Source organism: Vulpes vulpes, unplaced genomic scaffold, assembly GCF_048418805.1.
Source record: "Vulpes vulpes isolate BD-2025 unplaced genomic scaffold, VulVul3 Bu000000661, whole genome shotgun sequence".
Classification (NCBI taxonomy): Eukaryota; Metazoa; Chordata; class Mammalia; order Carnivora; family Canidae; genus Vulpes; species Vulpes vulpes.
The window spans coordinates 28,596-42,296 of NW_027325741.1; the positions used below are offsets into that span (position 1 = coordinate 28,596).

The window sequence follows — 13,701 nt, forward strand, 5'->3', positions numbered from 1 at the left end:
CGCTTACTTATTTACACATAAAGTTACTGTATATATAAAAAATATTTTCAAGGACTCATGGGCTTAGGAATATTCAAAAGACATTATTGCTACATTCAATATTAAAAAAGAAAAAAAGAAAAAAGAAAAGAAAAAGCACGGTTTCCTTCAATCCTGTCTGGCTCTTCATCTATTTCTACAACACAGCAGACTTGAGCCAGGGTCGTATCCAGAAACTACATCTTGTGGGTCTCCGCCCCCCTTCAAATATAGGAACATGTACAATTTATAGATGAGTATATACAGATGCTGGCTGGGGAGGCCTTCTCTCCAATTCTCAGCGTCCTAATAGCAAACTCTATTTACAAACCAGGTCAGTAGTACAAAGGCTCATGCACAGCAGCGAGTCTTTATTCATGCTCAGGGAGCATTTTTCCATGGCCTATGTCTCATTCCCAGCATGAAATACTAGATTTCTTAAGCCCAGACATTCATAAGCTTCTGCCCTTTGTTCTAATAACATTCCATTTTCCACATCAAGAGATCAGGTTTCAGCTTCTAATCTTGCTGCATCATCATATCATTATGGATGGTTAGGAGGCCCAAAGGCGACCACTGCCATTTATTCAAATAAACTATCAACTGTGCTTTTCAAACAGAAACTGGAGAAGCCTTGGAAAGGACTCGGGGTGTCTAGCCCATTCCATCCTCCCTTGCTCCAAGTCTGTATTATTTTTTTTTCATTAATGGGGGCTGCCTTGCTATTGGGAATACAATATGCAGTCTGAACTCTTACAACAGGATGGTGGCTGATGACAAAAGTCACTGGCCACTAGTTAGAGTGTGCTTGTAAAGAGGGAGGGACAGAGGGGTGTCCGCTACCCTGGAATAGGATGCAAGCCGAAGGAGGACAGAATAACCAGTATAGGAACCAAAAGAACAGGGATCGCTCTTGTTGGGGAGACCCCCGGCACTCCTCCTGCTTCACACATCTTCGTGTACCAGCAGAGGCTGGGTGGAAGACGCGCTGCTGCCCACGGAATTGATCCGCACGGAATGGTCCACCACGGGGCGCTCTGGGTTGGGGCTGCAGTTCGCGAGGTTGGAATAAATCTGAGGAAAACAAGTCCACAGTTAATATGCCAGTCCCCACAACGGACACAGCAACCAGGGGGGGGGCACATCTGCATTCTCAGATCACAAATAACTCACAAAGCTTCTTAAGGAGAAGAGATTTACAAGACTTTCACAGCCAAAACCCCATATTGATGAAAGAAAATATAAGCTTTGTCTTATTCTTCGTTTCCCCCAAGGTCTGATGCATAAGAAGTGATGGCCAAAAAAAAAAATTTACTTTTTTGCTGGGACACATATGGAAACAAGTACTATCTAACCTATTAAATGGGTTTCTAAACCTCTGTAGCCAACTATAACCCAATGGCTGATGTCATTTACTGGGGAATGGGTGGCCTTCCCAGGGGCCCTCTGCTGAGAATTAAACATATAGGTGGGGAATGCTGTTTAATTTGAAACATGCTCTGACACCCAAAAAGAGCAAGCTTTAACCCCAAAATACCAGTGGTATGCTTTTAGAAAGGATAGCTCCAGGCCAATCCATCCAAAAAGCAGCTTTAAAAAAATCTGAGTTAAAGTAAGGATCACTAATTCTTCCGTAAGAGGGGGAGGAGAAATAATGGATTTGAGTTTTTGAATTCCACCCCTGCCCCCCCAAATCACTGGCAGGGATCTCCCAAACTCAAAAAGCTCTTCATGCTATATGGCTTGTGGGCATGACAGCTAGCTGCCATTTCTGGCTATGCTTGTTTGAGCAGAAGGCTTATTTCACTGCCGTAACAAGCTGTCTTTTCTGTGCTTTTATTCTAGTTCATGTTACCCCAACCGTCCCAAGGCTGAATGGCCCGGACACGTGAGGCAGAGACCACGCCGACCCCATGATCAGCATTTGGGGTGGGGAGGAACCATGGCAAATCTGTATGGCAGGCTCAGGACAGGGGTTGGCCCGGAAGAACCTGTTTCATTGCCTTCCTAGACTCCCCGAAGCCCAGTACACTGCTTAAGCCAAGGAGAGAAGGGGTGGATAACAGAACCCCCCGAGCCTGAGAACCCCAGGAGAAAGCAGGGAGGTTCTATGGCTGGCGGGAATGAACTCACATGATTGGTGCTATCTGAAATCTGCTTCTCAATTAGCTGCACGATCTGCTTGAACGTCGGCCTTTTCAGGGGATCAGCATCCCAGCACGTCTTCATGATGTCATACCTGCAGAGCGAGGACCATTTCCTGTCACTCCTCAACGCCCTTAGCCTGGCTTCTCATGGTGCACGGTGTCATGCGACAGTCTCAAAAATAATTCCAGGGCCATGCAAACTGGACGTATCATGCATGAACTAAAACACCGTGCATGTGAAAGGCTGCTGAAACTTTCTGCATATTTGGTGACAAGAGATTATGAAAAGAAGCTACAAAAATGACATTTGATCACGACACGTCATAGGAAGGAACCAGGAGACACTGCTGTTTCAAACCATGAAACCCTAGTGAAAACCCTCAACACTCAGGTTTCGGTCTTTGAAAAGGAAAATAAAAGGGGAAGCATGATCTGAAGGAAATATCTCGGCCCTTACATTTCAGCAGGTGCATGCTCAGGGCTGAGCATCCGGAACCCTTCCTTGATCATCTTGTAGAACTTTGAATCGACTGGCATCCCAGGGTAGGGGCTGCTTCCTGAGGCACAAACGGTTTGCAAATCAGCATTAATAATAAGCAAGCAGGACCCTGCTAACCCCTTAAAGAAGAGCTCTCGCCCAACCAAGGTGCCTTTGCCCAGGCGTTTTACCTAAAGAGAAGAGCTCCCACAGAAAAATCCCATAGGACCAGACATCACTTTCAAATGTGTACACACAGTTGAAAATGCTCTCAGGGGCCATCCACTTCACAGGTAGCCGAGCCTGTAATGGAAGCACAACAGATCCGGCAATGTTAATTAAGAAGCTCAAAAAAAAAGAATAGAAAGTATTCCTACAGACATCGCTCCAGCTGAGGGGGTGAGGGTGAGAAGGTGACGGCCATCTCACAAAGGCCTTTTACCCTATGACCTCAGAGGACTCCTCCCCACTTCTGAAATAGGTGGCTCACATGGTACTACCCTCATCTTCAAGATGGGGACATTGAAGGACACCTGGGTGGCTCAGTTTGTTAAGTGTCTGCCTTCGGCTCAGGTCATGATCTCGGGGTCCTAGGATCAAGTCCCACATGGCACTTCCCGGCTCAGTGGGGAGTCAGTTTCTCCCTCTGCAACCCCCACTCTGCTCATGCTGTCTCTCCCTCTCAATTTCTCTCTTACAAAATCTGTAAAAAAGGCGGGGGGGGGGGGCACCCTGAGTCCATACAGCATGGTGGTTAAGGGCACAGATGTCAGAGACAGACACACGGGTTCTATTCTTGGCTCCACCACTGGCCTTGATTAACACAGATTTGTTAGTTGCCACTGAATATGTTTTCCCTTTTTTCCTTAATAAGAGAAACATGGTCCTCCTACAATAAAAACTATACATTCCCAGCTCCTTTGCGGCTTAGCAGAGCCATGTGACTCAGGGTCAGGTCATCTGTTGGAAGATAAGAGACTTCTAATAAGACGTGATAAGAGACCACTAAGTGGGAAGTATGATATGGCAGGTGCAGGGAAGCCTTCTTAAGACATGGCTGGCGTGTGCCCTTTGCTCTTTTCCTTCTTGTCCCTCCTCCATCCTACCTCTGACTCTGGTGGCTGGCTATCTGGTGGCCATCGTGGCCCAAGGAGGGCCACACCAGCGATGGTAAGAAAATAGAAGAGTAGATGGACTTGGTCCCTAGTGCTTCACAGAAGCTCTACACCTGCCCTGGCCTATGGCTACGACACTTCTTTGACTCTTCTTTTGGGTTTTCTCTCACATGAAACCCAAACTATCCTTTACAAATACATTGCAAACGTCACTTAAGTATCTGTAAGTAAGCCTCAATATGTTCTTGTGTCAAGAAGAAATAACGTTTCAAATTTCATGAGTCATTTTGCGGGTTAAATGAGATCGTGTGGGTGGCCAAAGGTGCTTAGCACAGTACTGCTGACTCACTAATCTCTAAGCAATTGCCTCGCATAAGCAGACACACAATGAACAGTAGGGGCTTATGGTGACCATGACTATTCCAAGGTGGCGAGCGGCAGTTCGGGTTTTAAATTCAACAGCTGAACCTCACATCCCAAACCCTTTCTGCTAAAATTGAGCCAAACTTGCTGTGACTATTCCTCTTATAGACACTGTGGGTTCTTGGATCTTAATCTACCATAAAAAGCTACATCAATCCTTCTCTTAATCCATTTAGGGTTGAAAACTGGGAAGACCATCTTTTTTATAGCGTTAAAGTTATTTTAGCCAGCAGGAAAAAATAAAGTAAGAAAGAGAGCAAGTGGGTGCCTTGGTGGCTCAGTGGTTGAGCATCTGCCTTCAGCTCAGGTCGTGACCCCAGGGTCACGATCAAGTCCCGCATCGGGCTCCCCATAAGGAGCCTGCTTCTCCCTCTGCCTGTGTCTCGCCTCTCTCTGTGTCTCTCATGAATAAATAAATAAAATATTTTTAAAAGATAGGAAAAAAGCCTTCTAGTATCCCCTTCCCAGATTTTATGCTAGTAGTCCCATGGGGGCTCTTAACCTGAGACCTACTACCGGTGTCTTGGGTTCAGGGGCCTGTGAAAGACCTTTCTGAGAAACCGACACAGGGACATCTCAGTGACTGGATATAGTGAATTTGGGGTGGTAACAAGCTGTGTGAGCTTGGTGAGGAGAGATTTGTAATTGGTTAGTTCAATGGCCCTGAGCTGGAGCCCCCGATCTTGAAGCCAGGTGGGACCTAACCCATCCTTTTTCATTCCAACTATGGTCACTAACCAGTAACAAGCTAGTAAGAAGCTGCAGCCTAACAACCACTGTCATGATTATTTATATTCCAAATCAGCCATCTATAAAGAACAGTTCGGAAGAACAAGTGCCATGTATTAGCTGCAACGTGGCTGGCACTGTTTTAAGCACTTCACATAGATTAACTCATTTAATCCTCACAACGTGATGAGTCAGGTGACAGTTATTATTCCCAAGAGGAGGAAAACAAGCAAAGTTGAGAGGCACTGGGTAATTCTTGCCAAATAATAACACACAGCCACTTAACGATGGAACCAGATTCAAACTGGGGTAGACTGGGTCCTGAACCTGCTGCCTTCCTCCTCGTGCCCTTCATTCTTTCTTCCAATACTGCATGGACCAGAATGGAGAGAACTTGCTTCCATTAACCCTCATAATGATGGAACCTAGTTTTAGAAGAGGTTTATTCGAAATGCATGCATTGAGGGGCACCTGGGTGGCTCAGTGGATGAAGCATCTGCCTTCAGCTCAGGTCATGATCCCGGGGTCCTGGGGTCGAACCCCTGCATCAGGCTCCCTGCTCGGGCTATTTCTCCCTCAGCCCCTCCCCCTTGCTGGTGCTCTCTCTCAAATAAATAAATAAATTAATTAATTAATTAATCAAACAAGGAAAGAAATACATGATTTGATCAGGAAGTAAAGCCAGCAGCATTTCTACAAAACCAAGTCAAGTACAGAGATGCCATGGTGATGGAGGAGAAAATATTACATTATCATAAGGCACATAAATAGTTACCTCCAGAAATAAATCTGGACTGGGGAAATGGGCCTGGGCAAATAGATGTAGAAGAATACATAGATACAGGACTATATGGCTTCCCATACTAATGGGACGTTGCTCTGGAGATCGTGGGCTCTGGTTTCAGCCTTTACCGACCTGTGTCATCTCAGACTTAGCTGATGCTTATTACTAAAATATATAAAATAGACTGAGTTTTAGTTTCTCCAACGCTGAAAATGTGAAGACACTGCACTCCAATGCCAGGGGCTTGTTCTGATGCTACATGGAGAATTGGCAGGGACATAAAGCACTTTGAAATAAAATCACTATGTTCTCTAACCCAATTATTACTTACGAACCTATTTAATATGCTCTCTATTGATTAGAAGATCCAACATTCTACATACCTAATTCTGAACATTATCTTAGATTTTAATCTTTTGCGCATAGCATGTCAATCTCCAAGTTAAAATTCCCCTGCTGTGACCTTCAGGCCCACATTTGTTTCACTTGAACAAAATAGAGTTCATTGCTATTCTCAGGCTATAATGAAAATTAAGGCTATTTCTGTTTCCTTCACATGCCCCATAATTACACAATTAGAATTAGGAATTCTATTATCGGAATGTTAGTTGTAGTAATGTTCAGCCTACCATGCAAATTTTGCTGAAGTACACTTAATTTGACTGCTAAAATACATGGTATCTCAAAGGTAGGATTTGCATTAGGAAACTCATAAAAAGCAATTCTTAGAAAAACTTGAAACTAAAATCCTTCACTGGACTGTCAAGCAGAGTGGGTACTCACGTTTCCTTTGACCACATAATTAGAATCATTCTTGATGTCTCTGGCTAGACCAAAATCACAAATCTTTGTGATTCGACCATGAGTAAGGAGGATATTTCTAGCAGCCAAGTCTCTGTGAATACACTATTAGGAGAGTGGGAGAGAAAAAGAAAACCATTTACATTTATTTTAAACTCTTCAAGAATGAAAACTCTGTTCAACACGAGAATGCTGCTATGTCACACAAATCCAGTACCTTGGCTTTGCCTTGAAACTCTTCGGTGCACCAAAAATAAAGATCTAAATTATGCTCTGAATGATGTTCAAAATTTGTGTTTCACATCGTTTAGGACCTTAATTACGATAATCACTTTCCAAACCAACTCGAATAAATTTTTTTTCTTCTTATGACTCGCTTTCATTCATAGGAAAATACATTATAAATAGTCGTATCATATTTTTTAAACCAAAACCTCATTTTTCATGCTTCTCTTTGTCCTTTTATAGAGTTTTTAAAATGTCTTTGCAACTCCAATTTGATGTCTCCCGAGGACACAGGGAAGAGGCTCTTTATTTCAGCCATCCTATATCCCTCTTTTAGTTTCGTAATTGTTTGGAAATGTCACCAATGACACTTAAGGGTAGGATCTGTTCCCTCCTCCTGGTCTGCTAGTCTCATTTGCTACTGAATTCCTCTCACCCTTCCAGAGACCATGTTCCTTGCTTTGGTTCCTTCGTTCTCTTCCCATTTCTACCTTTGTCCCAAATGCTTATTATTCTCTCCGATTCCTTATTCCCCCACACTTCATGAAGCCACACGATATCTGAGGCCCCTCTTCAACAAGACCCAAGCACGTGCTTCACCAAGCACTGCAATTGCATGAGGTACCTCCTCCCTTTGCTGATGAAACCATTCTCTATTTTCTAAGAGCAGCTCCTGTATTCTAAGAGCCAGGATTTTTAAATGAATCTGCTGCATTAAAAAAAAAATTCATAGAAAGTTCATTTAGACAGGCTTACACTTTAAAGCTTATAAATGAGAATAGGAATTCCAAAAAGATAGCGGTTGGAACATGAAGAAATGAAATTTCCCCTGTTTTAGGTTACCACACTTCAAAACGACACTGTGCATTCTAACTATGAACTCTAAAATGCGCCGCTGGGGTTAGGGGGTTTTGGGGGTTGGCACGGCGCGGGGGGGTGGTGGCAATACTCCTCGAGAACCACTTCCACTCACATTCTTCGAGGCCAGGAATGCCATGCCCTTGGCCACCTGGTAAGAAAAGCTCAGCAAGTCCTCTAGATCTGGAGCCAACTCATCATCTTCCATGATGGCGGGAGTCACATCTCTTTCTATGTATGAGCCTGTTAGGAGAAGAAGGACTTTCTTAGCAATTAAGCCTCAAAACTTGGAAAACAGAAGACAGCACAACAACAATACCAAAGGTTGGTAATAAGGAACTGATGTGACCGCGCAGGCAAGTCACCCACCTAGCGTTGAGGAAAGTTAAGTGCCCAAGCACCAAGTTAATATTCACAGGCTGGGGCTTCAGGGGAGAAGGATGGTGGATAAATACACAAATCTCCTATTATTTTCTTTTTGATGTGTAAAATACATAGTTGATACACATATATCTTCATTCGTGCAGTGAGATGCTCCTATACGATAACGAACACTCTCTCACCCCAATGCTCACTTGGAACCCTGACCTGCCACTGACCAGTGGCTTTGCCATCGGGCCCTCCTAGAAAGGAGAACCAGGGGAATCCCTGGGTGGCTCAGCGGTTTGGCGCCTGCCTTTGGCCCAGGGCGCGATTCTGGAGTCCCGGGATCGAGTCCCGCGTCAGGCTCCCGGCGTGGGGCCTGCTTCTCCCTCCTCCTGTGTCTCTGCCTCTCTCTCTCTCTATGACTATCATAAATAAATAAAATAAAATAAAAATTTAAATAAAAAAAAAAAAAAAGAAAGAAAGGAGAACCAGTCACTATGGGGCATGGTAATGTATTTCCCAGCAGTATGAGTAAGCCTTTGTAAATGAAGCTGTTTTTATTATTTGATAGGTACCCACCTATTCTTGCAGATCTCCTTTTGTCTGCCTTGGTTGGCACAACGTAAGAAACGCCGGGTTTCATGTCCATGTATTCATTAGTACTGTCGCTGCTGTGAGAGATGAAATATCCATCCATCAAATTATGACTGAATAAAATGGGAAAATGGGGGAGTTCCCATGGGGCAAGCTCTATCTCCCCACTGCCTTTTTACGTAAGAGGCTGATTTTATTCAGAGAAAGTATTACTAGGTTTGAATGAAGAAAAGCTTGTTCATTATACAGGAGTTTTTAATATTCAACATCAGGGCCCGATGCCCAGGAATGAGACGGTCTCTTTTGTGTTCATAGATGGGACTCAGGTTAGAAATGTCCCATCTCTTGACACCAGAGGTGTAATGGGAAACAGAGAACCATAAACAGTATCCCCTGTTCCCTCAAAGTCTCTAAATTAGCCCCAAGAGACAAGATGAAAGACACAAGAAAGACGAGAAGAGCAAGAGCTCTGAGATGTGTGATGGGGAGGAAGGCAGGGATCGCTAACATAGAGCGACTGATGGAAGAAGGTTTAAAAAAACCAAGTTTAGTTCAGATAAACACCAATAATTTGGATGATTTTCTGAACCATCTGGACCTCTTGAATCTGCAACATTTGGCTGGAAAGTCTTCAAGATTTCTAGTACTTCCTGCTTCTGATTAGCATAGAAACACTATGACAACAATCTCCTTCAGAGTGTGCTGGTGGTTCCAGTCCCATATGGGATCCCAAAGCACAAAGAACACGACATCGGATGGAACAATTTGAGCCATTATTTCAGCAAGTTGAAAAACATGTATGGGGCCAAGGTTTTAGAAATAAGGCAAAGTGGCTCATTTATTCACATAAGGAGCATATGCTCTGGAGAAACTAACAAAAGGTGGTTTGTAATGTGTTTTTACTACCACTTGACACTACCCAAGTCTATAGGACTAAAAAAAAAAAGGAAAATGAAAAGGCTTCACCTGGGGTGAAGAAACCCTTTAGTCAAGGGGTACAGAAAAGGTCTTTAAGAAGTAACCACCCATCAATAATAGTTGCTGAGGCCTTCTTGAGGGCCTGGAGCTAAGTTTAAGAAACACAGTCTTGCCATCTCAAAACGTAGGGGACAGAACGAATAGAAAGGAGAGGAAAAAATCCACCACACAACTTCAGAAATATAAAGTATAAGGGATTGGGCATGATGAATAGGATTTCTGTTGGGCTGGGTGCATCTAGGAAATCTTTCTCAACCTTTGGAAAGAACAGGCAAGGCCAGGCAGAGAGGAATCCTATTCTGGTTGTTAAGCCACACTAATTGTTCTTAAAGGAATCTGAAGCTCTTTGTACGTCATTCAAATTCAGAAGGATATTAAAGAGGAAAAGAGATGAAAATAAGGTACAGAATTTTTAAACACGTGCTAGAATCGTGCCTTTTTATAGCATGACTGAGTTTTTTTTTTTTTTTTTTTTTAAAAAGAAGGGCAAGGTATACGGAAATAATTCAGCGGTAGATGGTGAGAAACCTACGTGCAGAGATATGTTCAGAGCTCTTTTGCCACTCCGTTAAAGGTTTTCGAGAAATTTACCGAGACAACTTGACAGACTTTAGCATTTTCCCTACAAACAGTGTCTCACTGCAGAGATCCATACAGTACCAAGCCCAACAGAATAAATGAAAGGACACACGAGAATAGAGCCCTGATAAGTGAAAGAATTATTCAAGTGAACAGAACACTTTGAAAAAAAAAAAACTAAAGATGCATTAAAAAAAAATCAATAAAAATCTAAGTTCAACACTATTTAAATCTTTACAAACGCTATTCAAACTTCCTAAATTGTTGACGACACCTAAATGATTTAATAATTCTGATTTGGCGCCTCAAAGTACCTCTGTTCATTTGTTTAAAGAATCAGCCTTGATTGCAAACCCTTTCGACCCCCTGAACTGCCTGTTGACAGCTATTTATGTAAATCAGTCTTACCAGGAAGACTCCTTTGAATGCAGAAGGTTCTTATAAAGTGCCACTTCTCCGTGATCTTCCTGCTTTGAGCAAATAAATGAATCACGTTTCCTTCGCAAAAAATTCAAAAGATCACCATAGCAACAATATTCAATAATGACCAAGGTGGGCCCTGCAGATATGTAAGAGAAGGTTAAAGAGAGGTGAGCTCTCTAGACGATCCTGCCCCCTTTAAATAGACTCAGGGGCCATCATGACCGTTTTCATTCAGGTTCATTGATAAGGCAAATACTTAGCAGGCTTAGCAAAAACCAGCATTCTGAGGAGGACAACTCAACAAGTAAGCCTCCTTTTACCCCTTCCTAAGTGAGGTCAGTGCTCGGGGCCTGGCCTGACTTACATCCAAGTTACCAACTTTCAACAATATCCTACGATCATCATAATTTCCTGCACGAATCCTTCCATCCACTTCGGTCTGCAACAGGGCTTCACGCCCTCTCCTCATGTTATTATGGAAATGATGAAGGGCAGAAAGTGCAGCCTCAGAGGAAAACCAATGGCACGGGATGGCCAGCTGAGATGACCCTGGAGAGGGTGAGCACCTGGCACGCCAGGACACCACCTGCCTTCTGAGCACTACCGGCCACCAGTGTTTCCAGGGCTGTAATTAAACCTCACGCTGCAGCTCTGAAGTCAACAGGCACCCGATTAACTTGGGCAGGAATTTTTACCAACAGGTCATGATGTGGAAGCAACATTTATGGGGCTGTTTTAAGAAGTAAGTTAAGCTGTCAACTTGACCGTGAACCTCAATACATCTTGAGGAATGGCTCATTTTACACATCTCTGTTCCTTTAGACCAAAAGGTTTTCTGGAAACATCACAGAAATCCTTGATGGAAGGCTCTACCTCAGAATTGCTTCCAACTGGAAATTTACTTTTTTTTTTTTGCCCAGGTGAAGTGTTTGTCTCATTTGGTGTGTACTGGAGAACTTGCAGGCTTCAAAGTCTATCTTTAATTATGGATAGTAACCCTTTAGTGACTAGATATGCTCCAGTAAAATAGCTTGAAAGATAAAAGAAAAGTTTTCTGGAGGAGATGAGAGGTTCTCAAGATCCTCAAGAGGTTGATACTGATGCAACGCCCATGACAGTAACAAGGGTATGTCCCCATGATGATAAAACTCAAATATACATTCTTAAGAATGGCTTTTGGGGCAGGGGTGTGAAACATCTACAAGAGGTAACAACCCGGGTAAAAATCTTGCAATAAGATATAACCAAGCACTGTCGAAATCATATTAAAATCTCCCCTCTTTAGATAATTTGAAAGATAATGAAAGTTAATTTGGTCATGGCCCTACCTCCAACGGTGCATGCTCCAAGAAGATTCACAATATTCATATGATTACCGAGGTAACTCAAGACTTTAAGCTCAGACATTAGTGCTTCTCGTTCGGTTAAATGGGCACTTGCTAAAATCAGAAAAAAAATTTCATTTTAGCAAGAAGCAAATTTGGCAAGCCAATGTTGAGGGCATGCAGCCACCTGCAGAAACTTACGTTTGAGCATCTTAACGGCAACGGTCATGGCCGCATCCGACTTAATCAGGCCATATGCAGTGGCTTCAACCACTTTCCCGAAGGCACCAGCACCCAAAGTTTTCCCTGCAGAAAGGAAGAAAAGAGTAAGGGGTGGTGGTAGGACCAAAGGAGCATCTGGGTAATTTCAAAGTCAACAATCAAGGAATTGTGAAGGAATTAAGGACAAATCCAGCTAGAGACATTTCTCTATAAGGTGCTTTATGTGGAATCTATCAAAAGTGATGAAACTTCACAGAAAATACTTATTGTCTCAGTTGGAACAGAACAAAGGAAGCTAATGGGGTTCCCTAAAGTCATTGTTACATGTACACAAAAAAGGTTACATGGAAAGCCCCTGTTTCATACTGACCAAAGCTCAGCCTGTTTCTGGGAAACTCCCATTTGTGATCGTAAGGAAGCTGTGTTGGGTCTATGTAAACATAATTGTTTCCATTGATCTCCTCAACAACCTTCCACTGTACTTCATACATGGGTTTCTGGTCGGGGGAGAAAAGAGAGACAAATCATCTTTTAATGAATAACATCTCGATCATTATAGCACTTAGGGTAGAGAACAAATGAATGATTACCTGTAGATATTTGTAGGTAAGAATCATCACGATAATGCACATCATTCCAGCTGCGATCACAAAGCCAATCAGCAAAGGTGTGAACAGGGTGTGGGGATGGATTTGTTCTAAAATGAAAGGGGAATGTGGAATCACAACGTATTAGCAGGGGTGGAGCTTCATGACAACCACCTGACCCCAAACTCACCCATCCCCCACCTTACAGACCATGGCAGGATTCAAAGCCAAGGGCATCTCATAAACTCCTTGCCTTGCTAATACTACCTTCCTCTGGTTATTCAAAGGGATCTCTTGAAGGAACAACTTCAAACCAGACTACTGTGGAAGTTGAGATTTCTGTAGCCCACAAATAATTTTATGGCTGTTTTGTCAATAAAAAGCAACATTATAAATGAGCTTTGTATTTCAACTAAATTCCTGCCTTGGACAACTTTAAGAAGTTTCCTTTACGGATAGTTATATTTTCTTCCTTACGCTTTCCTGTATTTTCCAAATTTTCTACACTGATAAGAATTTCTTTTACAACCAAGAAAATATCTTTAAAGTGTTCTTTTCATTGCCTGAGGGGGGGAAAAAAAACCTGTGATGAAGAACAATGTAAGATTCTTGCCCTCATTACTCAAAAACCGGAAGTATACCACTTATTGGCACACATCTTTGCCAACTCAAGAAAACAAAACTAAGCCCTGGGAATGTAGATGCCCAGCTTCTTTGTCTTCCAGCTTCATACCAATTCATCAATGTATCCACAAGGATCATTTAACTTAATGTTCAGAGGTAGTCCCTCATGAATCAAATCTGACAGACACGAAAGAAATGGCTCACTGACGTAACTTCATAAAAGGCAATGTTAACTTTCTTGTATAGCATCCAGCAATGTGTTCAAATACACGATTTTCAAGGACTAAAATTTTAAACTCAATTTAAAAATTTTAACTGCCCTAATTCTGGTTATATCTGGCTGTGAAGCAAATATAATTCCCTATTTTCTTTCCCCGCCCCTTTTCAGTAGGAATGACTGGAAATACGCAATTCACTACATACAC

At 42.7% G+C, this 13,701-nt stretch overlaps 1 protein-coding gene across 1 annotated transcript in view; it reads right to left on the bottom strand.

Moving 5' to 3' along the window:
- Positions 1-371: 371 nt before the first annotated feature.
- Positions 372-13,701, bottom strand: part of LOC112912780 (mast/stem cell growth factor receptor Kit-like) — a 73,185-nt gene continuing 59,855 nt past the window's right edge. The window contains exons 11-22 of the mRNA XM_072745217.1: positions 12,656-12,762; positions 12,436-12,562; positions 12,045-12,149; positions 11,847-11,957; positions 10,504-10,654; positions 8,524-8,615; positions 7,694-7,821; positions 6,478-6,600; positions 2,835-2,946; positions 2,623-2,722; positions 2,152-2,257; positions 372-1,092 (exon numbers count right to left, since the gene is read on the bottom strand). Coding sequence (XP_072601318.1) covers positions 964-1,092; positions 2,152-2,257; positions 2,623-2,722; positions 2,835-2,946; positions 6,478-6,600; positions 7,694-7,821; positions 8,524-8,615; positions 10,504-10,654; positions 11,847-11,957; positions 12,045-12,149; positions 12,436-12,562; positions 12,656-12,762 — 1,391 coding nt within the window. The 3' untranslated portion in view covers positions 372-963. The remainder of the gene's footprint in view (positions 1,093-2,151; positions 2,258-2,622; positions 2,723-2,834; positions 2,947-6,477; positions 6,601-7,693; positions 7,822-8,523; positions 8,616-10,503; positions 10,655-11,846; positions 11,958-12,044; positions 12,150-12,435; positions 12,563-12,655; positions 12,763-13,701) is intronic.